The following is a 20657-nucleotide window of genomic DNA, read 5'->3' as shown; positions in this document are numbered from 1 at the left end:
AGCTGCTGGCACAAGCACATGTTTTGGATTCTTTAAAAAAATTGGAAGGCAGTACAGGAGATAAACAAAGTAGGACTGATATTTGTTGATTTAAAAAATGGTGTAAAGGTGCAAAAGAATTTAGTTGTGTTTCTTCACATGATAAAAAAAAAGATAAATAAATAAATCACAGAATCGTTTTAATGAAACAAATAGGGTTTTTTCTGGTGAATTATTTTGTAATATCAAAATGAGTTGTTTTCTGCTAGACTCTGGGAAAGTTTTCATATCATAAACAAAAGTTTAAACTCGAATCAAACTTGTTTACTTTAAGAAAAACAACACTCATTGACTATACAGCTCATAATTTGTTGTGCTGCTGCTGTAACCTTAGAGTCAATCTTTTAGTATATTCCTTTTAATACACTGTGATACCACAGACTTGGTAAGAATCTCAAAAGAACAGAGTCCAAACTTTCGAAATTCATTGTATTATTTTTAAATATGCACACAGTGAAATAAAGCTGTATAAATTTTTAAAAATGACATTTCAGACCAGGCAGTATCAGATAAAGTAGGTAAAGAAAAATTCTAGTGATGCATCCTGTACAAACTTTAAGATAAATCCTACAGTAGAAATGGTTACATTCGTAATCCTACAAATATTTAGGTTTGACACCAATCCCCAATGTTTTCTAACTACAAAGCATACAAAAAGTATAAAACATGACACAAGAAATTACTCAAAATCAAAAATCTCTGCTTCTTTCTCTTTCCAAAAAGCAAAACTACGGTCAATGTACTGACAGATTTCTTCATTACTGAAACTGGAAATGTCAGTTCCTTTATAGAACATCCCCTCATCAGGTGTAGGCGTCTGAACAATGACTTTAGGGACTTGTCTAACCTCTGGGAGGCTGTGTTTCACCACATGAACAGTTTCTTCAGGCTCACTCACAGTGTTTCCAAAGAACTTTACTTTAATGTCCTCAAACCCATCCTTCCACTCACGGTTCCCAGCCTCGATGTCCTGTACAACAGCCTTGTGAAACTCCCGGATTGTCTCCCAGGGGAACTTCCCCACACGATCGAACACCTCAAAACACAGCAAGTGCCTCATTTTGCGTTCATCCACAGGCAAATCCAACTCCAGGATGTGAAAGTAGCCCAGCATGAAGAGATCCAGAGTCAGGTTGTCATATTCTGCAGGAACCCCATCCAGACGAGGTAAGAACTGCTCCGGAGAGAAGAGGGCTCTTTGCCTGTGGAGCCTGTCACAAAACACTACATGGTTATTAAACACTCAGAAACATTAGGCTGCAGCTAAATACTAGTTTATCATGAGCTGTCAACCAAATATTAACACATTCATCCAAGAAGTGCATATTATAACACAAGGTTATCTGTCAGGAAGCCAAAAAAATGCTTTGATGGCTGATATAACTCCTTATAACCTGTTGAGAAGGCAAAGGTGGATGATAAGGTTTTTGTTTGTGTCTGTCTTTCACCAAAATATCTCATGAACCACTGAACAAATTTTAATGGAACTTGCAGAAAGTAGTCACATGAATGCACATCTACAACTGATTAGGTTTTGTAGATAAGATTTCAAGATGGCCACCACAAACCGTTGACCAGAAAAAACACACAAAAAAAATGTACATAACTCTGTCAATTTGACACATATTGACATAAGATTTGGTGTGGTAGTCGCTGAGACTGATCCACAGTAAATATTCTAAACTACAACTGATTGTGGTAGATCAGTGGTGTCCAATCCTGGTCCTGGAGGGCCACTATCCTGCATGTTTTAGATGTTTCTCTGCTCTTCAGGAGGTCTTCAAGTTCTCCTGAAGTCTGTTAATCACTCATTCATTCCAATCTGGTGTGTCAAAGCAGAAAAACACCCAAAAAATGCAAGATAGTGGCCCTCCAGGAGCAGGATTGGACTCCACTGTGCTAGATCTTTATTTAAAATATTGCCATAAACTCTGTGGAGTAAACCCTGTTTGTCTGTTAGCAAAGTACTTCATTAAACATTGTACAGATTTTAATGAAACTTTTAGGAAATAATTGATTGTACATCTACAACTTTTGGAGTCAAACAAATTCAAGATTGGCACCACAACCAACTGACCTTAAAAACACACAAAAATGTCTATACCTCTGTCAAATTTGCGAATACTGAGCTAAAATATTGTGTAGTTGTGTGTTTGAGATCTTTGCTTAAAGCTTTAGCATTAACTGTTGGAGTGAACCCTGTGAACCCTGTGAACCCTTTGTAAAATATCTCACAAACTATTAGATGTATTTTAAGAAAACCTTTTTAAAAATAGTTGGTTGTACATCTACAACTGATTAACTTTGGAATCAATCCAATTCAAGATGGCCTTCACAACTAATCACCTTGGCCGAGACAAAAATGGCTCTAACTCAGTCACCTTTATAGATATTGAGCTAAAATGTGATGTTGTAGTATATGAGGGTCATTCACAACACATACTTTGAGCGTGACATCTCACAATATTGCATAAGCCTTCGAATAATGGTGGGGGGTATGCATTCCTACTTGTAGGCCTCTAATTTATTTCAGCTGTTGTTACCATGTTTAGCTGGTGACATAGTTAACTTTCTGCACCAGTTGAAGCTACTTTCTGTTGGTTGCTCGGCAAGGAAGATGCAGTTTACCACAACAAAGTTTTTGCTGATGAGGGTGATAATAGCTAAGATTAAATTGAAATATGGAATAAATTTACTTAAGATCATTGGAATTAAAAAAAGGTTTTGAGAAGTTCAGAGGTTCATTTATCATTTGCATTCTGCCTGATGTTACTTCCAGCCGGGTTCCCGATAAGACGGCTCTCATTTAAATGTTTTTTTTGTTGCTGTCAAACAACAAAACAAGTCCTGAAATTTATGCATATCAGCTAGCAACCCCTTTCAAGACATTTCCAAATGTCTCCCACACTGATTTTAAAAATGCTGATTTTATATGACAGCTGCCTGTTCTAACAAAATCACCAAACTCATCAGTTAGAGATAACAAGCTTACTGTAAATTCAATCACTCAGGCCCTCCCTCTGCATAGAGAACCACAAGATGTCTGCAAACAAGCAGCTGATCTTAATTGCTATGTTAACTGCACCGTCTGACTGACAGACAGAAAACAAGACCTCACAGAACATTACTGGCAACTGCCTGTGAGTTCAAATAGCTGAGTTGTCTACAAAGTTGCTGAAAAATACAAGACAAAACCACACTGCTTATGATTATGAAAAGTGTACAGGCTACACAACTCTGATTCCAGTTCAAATTAATCTTTTTAGCAGAATAATTTAAGTGGTGGGGCTGAAAATGTGAAATTTTTTCACCAGACATTAGCAAACATTTCAATGATTAGGAATGAACAGTGTACCCAGCTTCCCATCATTTCAGTACCAGAATCAGCTGAATGTGACTCTAGATTTTAATAAAATGTCTTTAAAATGCAGTTATCAGTTTTATTGTTGACCTAATGTTTTATTAGCTAATTCCCTACTTTCTTTGTGCAATTTTCTGAGTCACAGTGAAGGGAGGGACTGTTTCTTGGCTGGCCTGGGAACACCTTGGGATTCCCCCGGAGGAGCTGGCCCAAGTGGCTGGGGAGAGGCTGCTACCCCTGCGACCCGACCACGGATAAGCAGAAGAAGATGGATGGACGGATGAGTGAAGTTTTTCTCTAAATCCACCATAAAAATTCACATTTTTCACTGTACTCAATGCAGACTGCTGTAAAAGTAGGAAGTAGTTTTGTGCATCTTTTGGAGATTGTCAAATTTAAAGCAGTACAATATGTTGCACTAACATAGAGCCAATTATTCTTATATGGTAAAGAGAAAAATAAGAATTTGCATCTTAAGCCTGAAACTTAAGAAATGAACCTTAATAAATAGTTGTATCTTTTATTTTAATTTTTAGGCTCAAGTAGTTTTTGTAGCTCTTTACAAATTATATTTAGCAGGAGAGATGATAAAAAATGGCTCTTTTACTTATAAAAGTTGCAGATCCCTGGGTTAGGGGATTGTTTCTGTTGAAGAGTAAGGAGGAACGCAAGTCATCCCAGCTCACCTGCGTATTTGTCTGGAAGGAACACTGGAGATCATTTTCCTCCAGTTTCCCAGCATCTTGTTGACAGCACTTCTTTGCTTGAAGAAATGACCAAGTGTACTGTTCATCATATTTGACTGGGCACTCTCTGTGCTGTCCCTGCAACCAGAACCAGACTTGTCATCCATCGCTGGGTTTTCACTGCTCATCTTCCTCTCTACATCATCCCTGCTCTTCACTGTAATTGCGTAGGCAGATTTCTTCCAGTGGCCTAAAAACAAAACAACTATACGCTCCTTCCTGAGGCTGACGGTGTCCTGAACATCTGCGCCATTTTCGTCATGTTCAATGCCAGAATCACTGTTCTGGTCTGTTTCTGGAGCTGGCTTCAGCACTTTAGACTCTTTGTCTGATTTTGGGACCTCAAGCTGTGTGGAAGGACGAAATGTGATCGGCTCCTCTGGATGATTTGGCAAAGATACATTCTGAGCCTCAAAATTTGATTTCAAAGTCCTCACAGACACTCCCAATTGATGAATTTCATCCTCTATGCTCTCCCTGCGCACTCTGGTGGAAATCTGTCTGTCCGGAGCCTGAGAAAACACAGTGATGAGCTCAGTGTTGGGCATCTTGCAGTAGGGCTGGTCTGTCAGGTTGGTCATGAGCAGAGACATGCTCTTCACAATGCCTGAGATCCTGCCACACCAAACAGGGAGGGGAACCTGACTTTGGAAGTTTCTGAACTGTGTGTTGACGGTGATGTTGACTATGGGAGCTGGGAGGATGTGCCTGAGCTCCTCAGCGAGACGAGCCAGCTCCAGCTCATAGCCCTCACAGTTCCTCTGCATGGAGACGTTGGCAATCTGCTGTTCCAGATAGATGAGGTCATCCTCAGTCAACAGCTCACCAGAGGGCCCCAGGATGGCATTGTGGGCTTGGGAGTACCTCCAGTTCACTTTGGCATATTTGTTCCCATTTTCCTGTAAAAATAAAAAATAAAGAGGCAAACAGCAGACAGATGAATACACAGTGTCATTATAAAGTCTGTCAAACATTTTGAATAACTTTGGCATGAAAGGAAAAAAAATAATGATACAGTAAAACTGCAACTCATTCCTCATCCAAACCTCAAAACTATAACTTGACTCGCAGTGTGTTACGTGTGAATGATTTGTTCGGAGCAATTCAAAGTAAATGGTGACTTGAATTTTTTTAGTTATGTACATTTAAAACTGCATTAAAACCTCACACCACAGTTTGTGCTTTTCTCATTATAGTTTGAACTGGTTCAAAGACTATTTGTTTATGAGAGGCTGAACAGCTTTTAACTGACAGACTCTCAGACATTTTATTGATCAACAACTACAACCCCAATTCCGAAAATATTGGGACAAGTCCACACTTCCCGCTGTGAAGCATCTCCTCTTCTTTTAACAACAGTCTGTAAATGTCTAGGAACTGAGGAGAGCAGCTGCTGGAGTTTCAGACGTCCAATAAATGGTTTGCAATGCATTTTAGGCAGATTTGAACATTTTATTTTCATACATTTTTGTCATGTCAATTCACAAGTTTTCAAATCGTCTCATTAAATACAAAAATTTTTAGCTAATTATACAGCGTTTTCATTTAAAATGAGCTGGAAATGATCAGCATTAATCCTCTACATTATATTATACCCTGTTCAGTGTTTGCAGTGACATTACCCGTCTCCTCTGATCCTCTTCATCCAGCAGCCTTGCCTGCAGTTGCCTCACCATGACCTGCCTCTTCCACTCAGCGATAGGGTGACCTTTCTCATCGTGGGTGGGCACCAGATAGTCTATGTCTGACAGGTTGGCCTCCTCAGTTGGCAGGACCACCATCTTACTCTAGAAAAAACCCAGAGTTATATTTATCTAAATAAAGAACATGCAAAAAGAGGTAGAATACACAACTGACAGTGAAAGTGTTGAGTCATTCCTCAGTTTGGTATATTTTGCTTCAGAAGACCCAGATATTCTTGTAATCTTTTAAAGTGATTGCAAGAGTGCATAGTTTTTCCATGTTTTTTCAGTTAATTTTGCACACAAAGAAATCATAGATAAGACAGCTTGATAGGCATAAACTATTATTTTTGCAAATACTAATTGTTTTCTGAAGAGTTAGAAGTTAAAATTTGCCATAACATGGCTTTAATGTCCAGTATGGGTTTTAAAATGAACAAACCTGCATTCGTGGATGACAAAATAATAAGTGTTAGGTCTAGAAAGATTTACAGCAGATGATCAGGGTCTAAAATGTACAGAACATCTTGGTTTTTATCATACAAGTTACCTGATGTATTTATTTCTTTTTAACTTTGGTTGTATTGTGTTTTAGTGTTTTATTGTTTTTTTAATTGTTGAATTATTGACTTCCTACTGTGTAAAGCACTTTGGCCAACTATGGTTGTTTTTAAATGTGCTAAAGAAATAAGCTTTGACCTCTGCCTGAAATGGACTTCATGAATACATTTTAAAAGAAAATCCAGCAAAGACATGACATGGGACATGACAGATCTACTGTACTATATGCTGAGCTTTTACCTAACAACAAAAAATAGAATTAAAACAAGTTTTTGGTTAGCTGTCTTTATTAATTTTACATACAAAAAATGGTTCATCCTCTGAGGTTAGATGAAACTCAAACTCCTATATTAGGGTTAGGTGGCTTAATAAACAAAAAATCCCATCCATCCATCTATTATACGTGATTGAGTCATGGGGCAACAAGGCCAGGAAGGAAACCCAGATATCCCTTTTCTCAGGGACATTCTATAGCATCTCCAGGAGGATCCCAGGCCAGCAAGAATATAAGATCCCTCCAGCGAAATCTGGATCTGCCCCTATGTCTCCTCCCAGTAGGGTGTGCCAGGAAACCTTAAAAGGGAGGCATCCAGGAGCCATCTTAACCAGATGTTTGAACCACTTCAGCCAACTCGTTTTGATGTGAAGGAGCAGCAGCTCCCCACCGGATGACAGAGCTCATCACCTTATCTCTAAGGCTGAGCCCAGCCACCCTATGGAAGAAGCTCATGTTAGCCGCTTGTATCCGGGTAACAGAAGATCTCATTCCTCTGACAACAGTCAAGTATAAGAACTGAACTGAAAATGAGTGAAAAAGCAGCCAAAGTTTAAACTTCGACCAACTTTCTGACAGCCTCAAGACCACTTTAAAAGATTACAAGACACTCAGGGAATATCATTAAAAGAGGGTGGTTTGGTACTTTTGTGCAATATTGTATGAAGCATAAGACAAATGTAAACTTACTGCTTGTCCACTGAAGACCCCTGACATTCCCGACTCACTCAAAGATTTAATGGACTTCATGTCACCCAGTAGGTTTCTTCCAGACAGAAGTTTCTTATCAGGAGCTGTTTTATCATCAAAGTCAGGTATCTCACTCCCAGCTTCCTTGGATTGATGAAAACCTTTAATAACTGAAGTACAAAATGATTGTAATATCTCTTCCCTTCACTTCAGAGCAGATAAAAAGCACCAGCAGAAAATACTAAACAGCATAAGCTCCTTGTTGCCTTGTTTTACTAAGTAACTGAACAAGATAAACAGGAATGTTTCTCTCACCAGATGTTGCAATTTGAACTTGCTCTATTCTGCTGACTGCTGTCCTTCTGGGCCAGACAGGAGGGGACGAAGCACACGCTAAAGAAGGTGCAGGAGGGGGAGGAGGGTATCTGGCCTGTGGCGGCTCCTCACACTCAGGTTGCTCATTTGGACACAAAGATGAAACGGTCATTCTACTTTAAGTTAGGAGTACAGAAAGAAGCAGGACACTTATCCGAACCTACACTTACCTTTAAACTATCCATGTGTGCGTTACTGCTGCGCCTGACCCTGCAGTCCTTGCTCAGGCTCCCATAGTAGTCCTCTGTGCTGTGCTGAAACAACACCGTCGGCTTCACCTTCACCTCCTCCTCCACCGGCACGATGAACTCAATGGGCTTATTTGCACACGTCTGAAAACATCACACAGATACGCAGTGCTTCAAAGGGCAATCAGAGAGTTTTTAGCTGTATATTATATTTTACTGCAGACAGGAAGACAATTCACTGCTTTTAAACTGTTCTGTAACATTACTCTTGTTGTAATCTTACAGTGTTTCAGAGGAACTGCACATTTACTGGCATGACAGCAGCACATCTAATCCTTATTTTTCATAATCGTTTTTTACAACTTCTATGACAGTGATACTGTACTGTGAAAAAGATCTGATTGAGGAAATGTGACAGGATGCTAATGATAAAGAGCCTTTTTTAAGTTGCTCATTATGAGTGGACACAACACTGTTTCATTATTTGAGTTTAGGAGCCATTTTGCACCTAAATGCTTCTTATGTTAAAATTACCTGGCTGAACAAACAACCCTTTTCTCTGAAAATGGTCATGCACTGAACCAAAAATGAGTGAAAAAGCCACAAAAGTCCAACGAAAAGCTTTAAAAAATTATCAGAAAGGCTGAAGAACTATTGGTCAAGACCACTTTAAAAGATTATAGCAAAGTTTTGCTCTTAGGTAGTAAACTATTAAGAAAAACGACATTCTTGGTCCAAGGTCTTTGGTTCTCTTAGTGTATGTGTAGGTTTTCTCAGGGTACTCTGATTTCTTTCCACAATCCAAAAATGTGCATGCTATGTTAATTGGAGAACCTAAATTGATATTAAGTTAGAGGGTATGAAACAGCTGTCTGTCTTGTGTTTGTAAGTTGGATGGGCACCAACCTTTGGTGAGATCCTGAACAGAAATAAAGTGGGTGCCAAAAATGAATGCATCAAGGGGCTCAAAAGTTTTGCACAGCACTGTAAGATTCCTCATATCAGCTAATAATTCATTTCATCTGTGAGATGGTTCTGAAATGTTGCTCAGCGTTTCACAAGGTACTTTGACTATTTTAAATTCCTATTTATTAATGTTACATGTTTTGAAAAACACTGAGTCATATCCTACAGACGATTTCAGAAAATTCTAGAAATGTTCAGTAATGTAGTGCAGAGTATAATCTGGTATACGGATTATGTCCGCCTATTCTTCAGGGTGTATTGGATTTTGTTGTATTTGTTCTTTGAACTACTCAAGTTTAGACATAATGATCCCTTAACACTTATGTGTGACAATTTCTCCCTCATTAAGGTTGTTGTGGGCATTATGAATCCTTCTCAATTTAGTTTCCATAACTCTACAGCACTAGAGCTGTACTTTGACGCCACTGGATCTCTCCGCTGACAGAAAACATTTGAGCCTACAGCCTTGAATCTTCAGGTCCAAAAACCACACTGATCATAGATCATTCTTAAAGACCTAGTCCAAATCATCCAAATCTTCTTATCAAAAGTGTTCTCTAGTAGATTAAATCATAAATGTGGGGCGGCTGCCAAGGTGGGTACAACGTGGGTGGAAGTGAGCAACAAAAAACAACGTGCACAGCCTAGGATACAGTTTACATGAAAACAGGCTGTGATTTTCAGAAATTGTCCATGCAAAATGCGGCAGCACAACTCGCTCGTTGCTTGGTCACAAAATCTCAGATTTCACTGAGGCTGCAACTGAAAACTTGCCTATTTTTTTTTGCAATTATTCGCCAACTAGTTTCCAACAGTTGTAGCCGAATGAGATACTACCTATAACGAAGGTAAACCAGCCACAGGTCGTCTATACCAGAGACTACTCTCCAAAATACCTGCACGATGAGGAAAGGGTCTTCCAGTTTTCATCTGTGGATAGACCTTAAGCTTCCTTAAAATACAAATTGACATAGCTGTCTCATCCTGTGGTCTGTAGGTCTCAGCAGAATGCAGCATCTGGATCTCTTCTGTAGTAGTTCTTATTTTTTTAGTCATGGTTACAACCTGAGGTCAAACAGCACAAGTGATGTGACAATTTGCAAGCACTACAGAATCGGAATAAAGAGAATTCGTCTGCCGGAGCAGCTGGACATGTCGCTTTTATAACAGAGGCAGTTTAAGTTTTACCACTTCTCTGAGCACCACTGGATTTAGGGGAAAATAAAAGATCAAACTGTGCGGAGTAAACAATCAAGATTCGATTGGATACTTGTCCCCTCCACTGTACCTGCTTCTATTCGAAGCAAATACAGGACAAAAAACGTGGAGTGTTAATTAAGGAGATAAGAATGGAAATAGGAAGATTGATTTTTGCAGGCTTTAAAAAAACAAAAAAACCATTTGATTTCTGAATATTTATTTAGAACAACAAAAGAAAATGTGAGCAATGAAGTCAACACACACACACAAACATATACACTTATATACACACACATACATATTATATATATATATATATATATATATATATGTTTATATGTATGTGTGTATATAAGTATATATATATTTTTATTTATTTATTTATTTATTTATTTATTTATATACAATTTGAAGACCTGAAGGCTTCCTAGAAAATAGCAAAAGAAGTGTTTGAGATGGCATTGAGCTTAACTAAGTGGCAGCATTTCACACTACTCTAAAGAGGACATATGGAAACATTTAGGCTCCCTTTAATGAACCTGCTTTGTCTTAATGTGCTCCATACACAATGCATATCAAATTCAGCTCGCCAAGGATATTATTAGTAACCAGAACATCAAAGGCTGACCTAATTTGCTGCTGCACGCTGTTGTGCTTTATATCCGTGAGGTGGTCCATGCCATTTCCTCACACACAGCACTTTGATGTGGAGCAACATGAAATATGCTGTGACACTGCTCAGGCAGTGGGGGGACGACTTCCCAGAAGTTGTGCAATCCATAAATAGATAAACAACATCAGGGCCTGGAAAAGGGAAGGGGGAGCCTTGTGAACCTTCTCGTAACAGTTCAATGTCCTAAAAGCAGCAGTGAACCTTGTGTGTGTGTTCAATTAGACCTATTGGCCAGAAAACATTTGGTTTTCATCAGCACCCCCCGTCACAATTGCCATGCAGCTACAGATAGCCTATGTTTGGCTCGGAGTGACTCTCCCTGTGCTGAAGACCACAAAGACCCTGATCAGTACAGATTGACAGCCAAGAATTAGGAAACAGCTACTCAGTGCTGTCTTACTGCCTAACATGTAGTAATCTTTGGTCCCTGTGGGTCGAGCCACAAGAGAGCTTAAGCTTTTCAGAACACCATGTGTACTTAAAACACATCTTGTAACTCTGCACTCTGGAATCAATCATTAAAACAACCTGCTTCCACATGAAATACTTCTGTTCCTGGTGATAAATTGCAGCGTGGAATGTATACAGTGGGTGTGCATTATACACAGAACACTATAGTGTAAATACATTTCCACTCACATGTCCGAACAATCTCAGGTTTCCTCCCCAGAGTTGAATGCTTCTGAGGCTAATAACTGACAGAAAGTGTGTTTGCCAACACTTACAACATTTCTTTGCACTCATCATTGGAAAACAAATAAGAAATAAATGAATTTCATTACTTCTACTTATAAAGGAAAACTATAATAAATTTTGGATTAAAAACCTTTTTTTTTCTAATACCAGTGCAGAACTCCACTTAGCAAAAGTCAACAATAACAAAATAAAGTACAGCCATGAGCCTGGAGTATTAGTCATTCCTGACCGTAAGAGGCAATAACTAATCAGAAAACAGGCAAAATGCTGCCAAAACATCTGCCAGCTAGAGCCTCTTGGGCAAAATGGACAAAACCCTCCTTTCTTTGTACGAAAATATTTACTTAGCCGGACAAGTCACTTCCTACTGCTCATAGAGATTAAGGCAATAAAACACATAAACAGAGCAAGAATGAGCTGAAGCAGCTTACAGCTTCTAACAATATCCAGCTTGATCAGCCTGGAACCGACTAACCTTACGCAGCTCTCCCAGCACACATCGCCTGGCACTGTTCAGGTACAGACTCACACAGCCAGATGTCCGGAGGGGTCCATTCCAGGCCGAGGATGTGACGCTGCCTTAAGATCTCTGGCCACTTGTTTAAAACCATCGCCAGCATCTCCACCAGTAGCCAGGAGCCGACAGGCAATAAACAATAACCTCTGATCGGAGAGCGCTGTTAATAATTAAGGGGAAAGGATAGGGTGGCTGGTAATGTCACTAATGCATGGATAAACAAATGGTCATGTTGTAGCACGAAGGGAAGTATCAGCGGAAGACGTGTCAGAGCAGCTGGAAATTAGGACATTTTATCCCTGTGTGCTCAAGGTATTTTTCCACCTTGGCATCTTAAACAGAAAAGCTAATTCTCCAAGCAGAGACTCTCCTTTTAATTATTCCCTTCGCCTCTGAGGAGCTTATTTTTAAAGATCTGGTTATCTGTTTCCCGATGAAACTTTTGGTGTTTAAGATATCCTCGACAAGCTTTTAAGTTCAAGTAGTCGCCCACAACAAAAACTAAACCAAAACTCACATTTTTATCATTTACATTTAAACTCTGAACAAATTAAAGGCCTAAATGCATATCGCCTGCTGCCAGTTTTAAACTAAGATCATCTTATGTGGAGAAATGACACAGTTGTAGTTGGTTTGGTCAATTGGCCACATCGATGTATTAGCTGTCAAATATATGCTGAACATAACCCTCATCTACTACCACATCAAGTTTTAGCTCAAAATTTCTAAAATTGACCGATTTAAAACCATTTATGTTTTTGCAACATTTGATTAGCAGCATTTTGCCTTTATTCTGATAATGATATATATATATAGTCTTTTTAAATCTTACACCTATCCAACTGTTGAATATGTTCACCTGAGATGCTGAAAGGTTTGGCTGAATTCTTTTATTTTCTTTCATTTTTATTGAAGTGAAGACTTAGAGAGTTTATTATATTCTTTCAAGAAGATTCATATTTTTCTTATTATAATTAAAGGCCTACCATCCCTTGAAGGAATTCATATTGCTCTTCATTACAGAGTTTTAAACTAAGATCATCTTCTAATGAGAAGAGAGGACATTTTAGCTGCTTAGGTCAAACCTTGTAAATGACGTTACGGTCAACCTGATGCAAGATCTCACAAAATGTTCTAGCTCTCAGAGTAAGTGTTGTCAATGACTCTCAGCTACTACCACATCAATTTTTAACTTATTATCAATAATTATATTAAACAAAAGGTTATTACGCTTGGAGTTTTGTTTCTAAAGAAAAAGAATCTGAATTTTTCAATGGAAACAACACATTTCTAAAAATGACTGAATTTTCTGATAACAGCATATTTGGTTCAAACTCAATGAATGTAAGTAAAATGAGTGAGAAGAGAAGCTCAATCAGCACCAATTTTTAATTATTTTTTTTTGGCAGCTGTTACTGAGTTGCAGAAGGAGTTTTGACAGCGTAGAAAGCGTTTGACCTCAGTGTGAACAATCCCAGCACGCACAAAGACAACATAAACGCATCTCTCTAACCATTCAGGTCACCACTGGGAAATTACATGATCTGACTGCCACTTTAGACCTGATATAACCTTTGAACAAAGCAGCACTTTGCAAACATGACCCATCAGCAGAAATGTAATTAAGGAACATCTTTTGTCTTTTTGAACAGCTCATGCTTGGCACAGCAGGTTTTAAAGCAGTGGTCTCTAATCCTGGTCCCCGAGGGCCACCATCCTGCATGTTTTACTTGTTTCTCTGCTCCAACACAACAGGCTTCTGCAGAACATGAAGAGGTAATTTAACCACTGAATCAGGTGTGTTGGAGCAGGGAAACAAGGAAAATATGCAGGATAGTGGCCCTCGAGGACCAGGATTGGAGACCCCTGTTTTAAAGCATTACAAGGTCCCCTCCTCTAAATATTGAGGATTTAAAACAATGTTAGATTATTTCAGCCTCTCAGTTAAGATGAGCTCTTTGTTCACATCAAGCTGTTGTATTCGTCTCACACAGCACACTGCCAGGAAACACAATCCTCCATTTTATCTGCGACCAACATTACACAGTCCCTGGAGGTGACAATCATAACACTTCTAAGTCACTGAAAAAAAAACCCAACAGACTTTAAAGTGTGTGTTTGAAGCTGATGACATCCTGCTCTCCTGGTCTTCAGAGGGATAGAGTTGCTGGTTCCAGGCATCAAAACGGTGAAAACGCTGAAACATAAACCTGAGGATCTCATATCAAGCTCAGGCCCTGGGCCCTCCATCTGAGCCGCGAGAGAGAGGTAACCGATAGGCCCCCGGCTCACAGCGGCTTCAACGGCATCTGATGCCATAGTGGCCACTGCGATAATTAGCTCCTATTGTTGATTGTTTCTGAAGGAGAGCTTGGCGGCCACGCCTCACTGCTTCCCCATTATCATCCTCTTTATGTATGAGTGCTACCCTGCCCTGATGACTTATTCATGACTTCTATTGACCAGCAGCTGTGGTTACTCTGAGTTCATCTGTGTTTAGCTCTCATCATAGGTGATTGAAGTGTGATGGAAGATTGAGTGAACAGCTGTGAAGCTTTAAGGTTTGACATGAGTGTTGACAGAAAAATCTTCATGGGGTCCTTCAGCTCAACACATTCTGTTTCCTATTTAAAACCAACCCAACAACACTTCGGTTTCATTCGTAAGTTACAATTTTCTGTACCAAAAGAAAAGAAAAAAAAACAAATTCGAGATCTCATCTAATGTCAAGTTGTCGCCACTAAAATATTCATCGCATTAAGGAGTGTCGTGCTTTACAAACAAAAGAGCTAATCTCCTCTGTGAGTCCTCGGTGGCAAGAAAGAAGAATCTCTTCCAGAGCGCATGCCATCATGGCCTGTAATGCCTTATTAAACACAACAGCCTTCATCCTCCCGGTCTCCTAGAACTCTTAAGCCGAGAGCAGCGCAATCAGGCTGAGTGGAGGAGCACTGCTCAGGAGAATAACGGGCTTGACCTGAATGAAATACACCGAGGTCCCAGGATCTTCCAGATGTTTGCTGTTGACCGCACTCCCCATTCAAGCTTTCATTTTCACGTCAAGACCAAACAGCTGGCCAAAGGCACAGAGAGAGGACACAAAGCAGGGACATGCAAAATAATGTCAACTGTGGCTGAGACAGAGAACTTACATTTTTCTCTTTGGCACAGAGATATCTGGCACATTCAGAGTGTCCATTGTACTCTGCTAAGTCTGCTGCTGTGAACCCATCAATGTCTTGATCTGCAGGGTTTGCCCCATTAGCCAACAGGATTTTACAGCACTGGAAGAGCAAATGGGACAATTTAAAATACATGAGCAAATGGTGATAATATGGGTAAAATAATGTTTAATAAAAGTATCCTAGAACAAAATTCAAAACATTAAAAAACATTAAAAAACAAACCACAACAACAAGAATAACTGAGTCCAACCTCCAGCTCTCCATTCTCTGCAGCATCATGAAGAGGGGTCCCTCCCCAGTAATCCTTGATGACCTTTGAACCCATATGAAGCAGTTTCTCCAAGATACAATAGTGCCCCCTGCTGGCAGCAAAGTGCAGAGGAGTCGCTCCTTCTCTGTCCTGGCAGACCAAGCCCACATCAGTGCAGGTCACCTGTTTGGAGTTAAAAACCACAACAAACAGCCTGTGTTGGAAGCACCTTAAAGAACGGTAACATGAATCAGCGCCTTCCTACTGACCAGCCACGCCACCACAGCTTCGTGGCCCATGTGAGCAGCAGCGTGCAGGCAGGTCATCCCATCGTGGGCTCTCAGGTGGACGTCGGCCCCATAGTCTTTCACCAGGTACTCTGCAACATTCAGGTGCCCCTCCTGGCAGGCCAGATACAGGGGGGTAGCACCCAGATCTGTTTGGTGGTTCACACACCTGTGCTCAACATACGAAAACAACAAGGACTCAGGATCTCAGGTTCATGATCAGACTTTTAAAAATAGACTGTAAGGGCAGAGAGGCAAGTTCTTCTTCATCAAGTAGTTATGCGATAAGGTATTTTAAGATATTCGAGCTAGTTTGATTAAGAAAAATTTCATTTTTGGCTTCACTGGATAGGGAATTGAACCAAAAAAAACAAAAGCGATAGGAATAAAAGGCCTAGAATTCCTTGAAGGAATGCATATTGCCTGCTAAAAATAAATATCTGTAAAACTGACTGAGTCATGGCCATTTTTGTGTTGGCTAAGCTTGATTAAAGTTAGCTAGGAGCTATTGTCACATTTAAAGTTAAGGCATCAGCAGAAAATCTGTGTTGTATTATATAAATAGTGCAGTTAATTATCTTTCATTACAGCCCCAGAGATCAATCCTGCTGGACCTCCTTTTCTTTTATTGACCTTATCCAAAATACTGCACCTTAACAGAAGCAGAGCTTTGTGCTGGTCACATGCAGCAGCCTGAGTCTCACAGGCATCATGAGGAATACAGAGCGGCTCTCCTGTGACACGGTGAGCACGGAGCAGGAGGACAATCGGGTATTTATATGACGGTGAAAAGAAACCTATCGCCTTGTCCAGCTGCTGCTGTCTTAGCAGGAGGGAATTTTCGATCCTCTTCCAAAATCACCAAAAAGCTGGCAAGTGTAATGTTTTGGAGTGCAAAAAGAAAAACACTGTCAAACAGGAAAAGATTCCAGTCAAATTGTTATTCAACAGAAAAATAGTTTATTCCAGTTTTTGATGCTTTAAGGTTGGAACGTGTTGACTCAAGCAGTTATTTAATAAACAAATCAGCTATAAGCTGGGATGATTTGTGGAAAAATACCTTAGTTTTTACCAATTTTTCTTATATTTTCTTTTTAAAATGAATTTCTTTATGAGTCACAAAGGCCTAACAGTCCTTGAAAAAATTCAAAACATCCACATCATTAGATCATCTTAGGATGAGAAATGACACAGAGTTATAGCTATTTTGGCCAAATGCTTTGACATTTTATGCAGTCTTGTGCAGTATTTCAAGATCTGGTGAGATGTGTTAGGAATGACTCTCAGTTAGTACCACACCAGTATCTGTACCTGACTGAGTTAGAGCCATTTTTATGTTGGCTAAGGTCACTTTGCTGTGGTGGCCATCTTGAAATCAGGTGACTGCAAAAGCTTATTACTTATGATGACTTTCTGAAAGTTTCATTAAATCCATCCAATAGTTTATGAGATATTTTGTTATCACACGTTTCATCTTTGGTGGCAGGCGATAATAATAAACAGTGATAGTAAACATCCTATTGTAGTGCAATCCCCTTCCTCTCTCATTTTTACCTTTTTGATTTAGGTATCTTTATATTTATTTATTAGTCTTATGTTATCCTTCTATAATTAAAATAGCAAGTTGTTGATTAAAAAGGCAACAAAAAGTGTGATTAGTGTCCCTATTAATGTAACTGTATGTTTAAAGCTCAAAAAAAGATCAAAATGTAATCTCACATGATTTAACATAACTTCGCCACATGTTTGGTTTAGAAATAAACTTAATAATAAATAATTTTCAGCATTCTTACAGGACCAACGAACAGCTCAAACAGCTGCAGGGAATATTTAGAGTGAAAATCATTGTGTGGCTTTATGTTCATAAAAAGGATATTCTTACAGTGAGCTGTCAGTGTTCCACTGTCAGAGACCAGTGGGCGGCCTTTTATTTTCAGTTTCACCTGACTGCAGGGTATCACCTGCTGGGGTCATCACAAGGTGAACTAAACTGATACAGAGCCACCAGTGCAACAGTTTTACCTTTCCTGCTGAGACATTACACTGGTCAATCGTTACCTGCTTTGAAGGTTTCCAGATTTTTTTAAAAACATGGCATAGAAGAAAAAAACACAAGTCGTTTATGTATATTTGCTGATAATTCAGGATCTTTTGTTTGTCAGTGCACAACAAATAATCAAAAAAAAAATCAGTTTGTCTCAAACTAAAGCACTGAACAAAGCAAATATCTGACTAGATGATGGGAGTAGAAGAAAGAATTGTTAAAGTGGGTCTGGTGATATTTTTTTGAATGAGGAATATAAAATTCATAACGGTGAGTCAGATGTTCCAGAACACCAGCTTTTCTAATTGTTGATAACATATCTGAGGTTGGGCCATGGACGATGCTGCAGGGCCAAAATGTTAGAAATCAAGAACAGTAAGCTCACCCAGGTGCCTCCTGGATGAGGAGTTTTAAACAGGTGAGACCCCCGTTGGCTGCAGCGTAGTGTGCAGGTACAGCTCCACAGTTTGTCTCCACTTCGGCCACTCCACCAGCAGAAAGCAGACACTGAACCACCTCCACATGATCGAACCGAGCCGCCAGGTGAAGGGCTGTGGCACCGGCAGCATCCTTGTGCTGGAAAACATTCACAAACAGATGCTGAGGGAGGTGCAGACAAATGGAAGAGCTTCCCCTTCTTTCAGCCATCTCCACAGATCACCTCCCCCTCCCCCAGCATCGTCCTCTGTCACACTAGTCCTCTGCATATCCTTCTTCACTACATTAATGAACCTTCTCTGTGGTCTTCCTCTTCCCCCTTCTTTGCACATCCAAACCATTTAAGCTTTGCCTCTCTAACTTTGTCTCCAAACATGAGCTGTCCATCTAATGTACTTCATCTCTGCAACCTCCAGATATTTTATTAGAGCTACCAACTCCAAATCATACATCATAGGTCTCATGTTGTAACTCTCCTTCTGTCACAAATCACACTCCTCTACATCCACTCCACCCTGCCTGCACCCTCCTCTTCACCTCTTTTGCTCTGTCTGTTGCTTTGGATGGTTGATCCCAGTTACTTAAACTCATCCACCTTCAGTGCCACTAGTCGTTGCAGCTTTACTGTTCTATCCATCTCCCTGTCATTCACACTCATGGATTTTCTCTCATTTCAACTGACTTTGATTTCTTTTCTCTCCAAAGCATACCTCCTGCTACCCTCCTCTCACTACAGATCACAATGTCATCTGCAGGCATCATATTCCATGGGGAGTCCATGCACTGTGATTGACTTTATTATCAGAACATTCAAACAACAGATTAAGCCACTAGGGATGATTTTGTTTCCAAAGCTGTAGCTGAGATTTGTGTAACTTGACAATGTTCTCTTTAATTTTAATCAGAAACCTGTCCATCTGGTCTCCTAGACAAGCTAGAGACAAAGACTTAAACGTGTATTTTTGAGGCAGGTTAAAGTAGTAGCTTTCCCTCGGACATCTGGAAATAATCACCTTAGCTACTCACGCAAGTGGATTCACAGTAAGACCACAACAAATTATGTAATCAGCTGGTAATACATCAGAAAAGGTCAAGCACAGTACAATTTACAACTGCAGTGATGTAACTGCACTTTGGGAGGAGTCAGATGACCAAAGGTCAACAGACATATTCACATTTAATTAACAGTTATTTAAGGCTTGATTTGTATCATTTTAGTAAACAGTCTGAAAAAAAATAGTAAAAGATTCAAAAGATGAAATTTGCATCCATATTTAATTTATTTCTACAAACTGTTTCAATAAAGTTAAGCAGCACAGAGAGACTTGTGTTGCTCTGCCTCAACTCTGCAGACAGCTGCACATGGGTAAGTTCTGCATTGTAGAACAAATGTAGATCAGATCGGTCACAACACTGGAACCACTGACAGGTGAGATGAGTAGAAATGATCATCTCAATATTAAGCCGTATTCTGCTGGAACAACTTTAGGTTATGGCTGAATGAACGTTTGACATATCAAACCCAGCTAAATGATGCAGACCAAGCATACACCCATAATGCAACTGCACATCCTGGAACACCTGAGCTTCAAAAACTTCCCAGATATGGCACTGATCAGAGAACCCAGAAGCCCAACCTGTGCACCACAGGACTAATGGATAAAACAAGATGCCCTCCCTGCTTTAAGGTCTGAGCTGTGGGCATGAAGGGGATCTGCATTATCAGGCGAGGGTTTTTAATCAGCTCAGTCAGAGTTCAGTATTCCTCACGTGGAAATCTTTCTCTAAGTGGTTTAGCTTGCCTCAGTGTTGCAGCCTCCTTGGTCCATGAGCCACTGCAGTTCCCGGTTGTTCCCAGTAGCTGCTGCATCGTGTGCTGGTGAGGCCCCGTTCAAGGCTTGAGAATCCGCTGGCAGACCCAGGTCTCTGACCAGGAACTGCAGGCAGTCCAGCTGCCCACACCTGGCTGCATGGTGCACCAGGCCTGCACCCTGAGCATCACTGACAGAAGTGGGGAGAAAACCGGAAGACACCAGATCCCTCAGAGCAGCGAGGTCCCCTTCTCGAGCTGCCTGGATGGCCCGATGAAGCACCATCTCTGCGCCTGCTTAAAGGGAGCTACGGCAGAGCAAGCTCTCTGGAGTCCTTTACGTTCCCATGAGATACCATCTCACATGCACAAACTTCTATACAACAACGGCCCCTTCATGTTCTCTTCGCCTCCTCCCGAGCCAGGAAAGTGACACCCCGATAGCAGCCAGCTGGCCAGCACGGCTGTCAGGGAGAGAGAAGGGGGTCAGAGCCAGCAGCGTAGAAAGGTAATGAAAGACAGGTGGAGGTGCAGCGCTCGTGGCCTCCTGCTCTGTTTTTGTGCGGCGGTGACCATATGTTGGCACAAGTAGACACGCTCGAGTGGAGATGGGGCAGCTGAGGCAGCATGGAAACTTAAGTAATGGGAGAAGTCAAGAGCCAAGGCACAGTGGAA

At 40.3% G+C, this 20657-nt stretch overlaps 1 protein-coding gene across 1 annotated transcript; it reads right to left on the bottom strand.

Moving 5' to 3' along the window:
* Window positions 1-93: 93 nt before the first annotated feature.
* On the bottom strand, window positions 94-20620 carry espnla (espin like a). Its single transcript, XM_025007828.2, has 11 exons — window positions 19975-20620; window positions 18120-18310; window positions 15673-15859; window positions 15404-15586; window positions 15121-15252; window positions 7899-8060; window positions 7669-7810; window positions 7354-7523; window positions 5769-5933; window positions 4087-5045; window positions 94-1250 (listed from the first exon to the last, which is right to left on the bottom strand). The coding sequence occupies exons 1-11, from the start codon at window positions 20266-20268 to the stop codon at window positions 719-721; spliced, it is 3117 nt and encodes a 1038-aa protein (XP_024863596.1). The 5' UTR covers window positions 20269-20620; the 3' UTR covers window positions 94-718.
* Window positions 20621-20657: the final 37 nt, after the last annotated feature.

The sequence above is a fragment of the Kryptolebias marmoratus genome, linkage group LG24, assembly GCF_001649575.2.
Source record: "Kryptolebias marmoratus isolate JLee-2015 linkage group LG24, ASM164957v2, whole genome shotgun sequence".
Lineage (NCBI taxonomy): Eukaryota > Metazoa > Chordata > Actinopteri > Cyprinodontiformes > Rivulidae > Kryptolebias > Kryptolebias marmoratus.
Note: the sequence above shows the minus strand (reverse complement) of the source record. Positions and strands in the feature narration are given on the sequence as shown.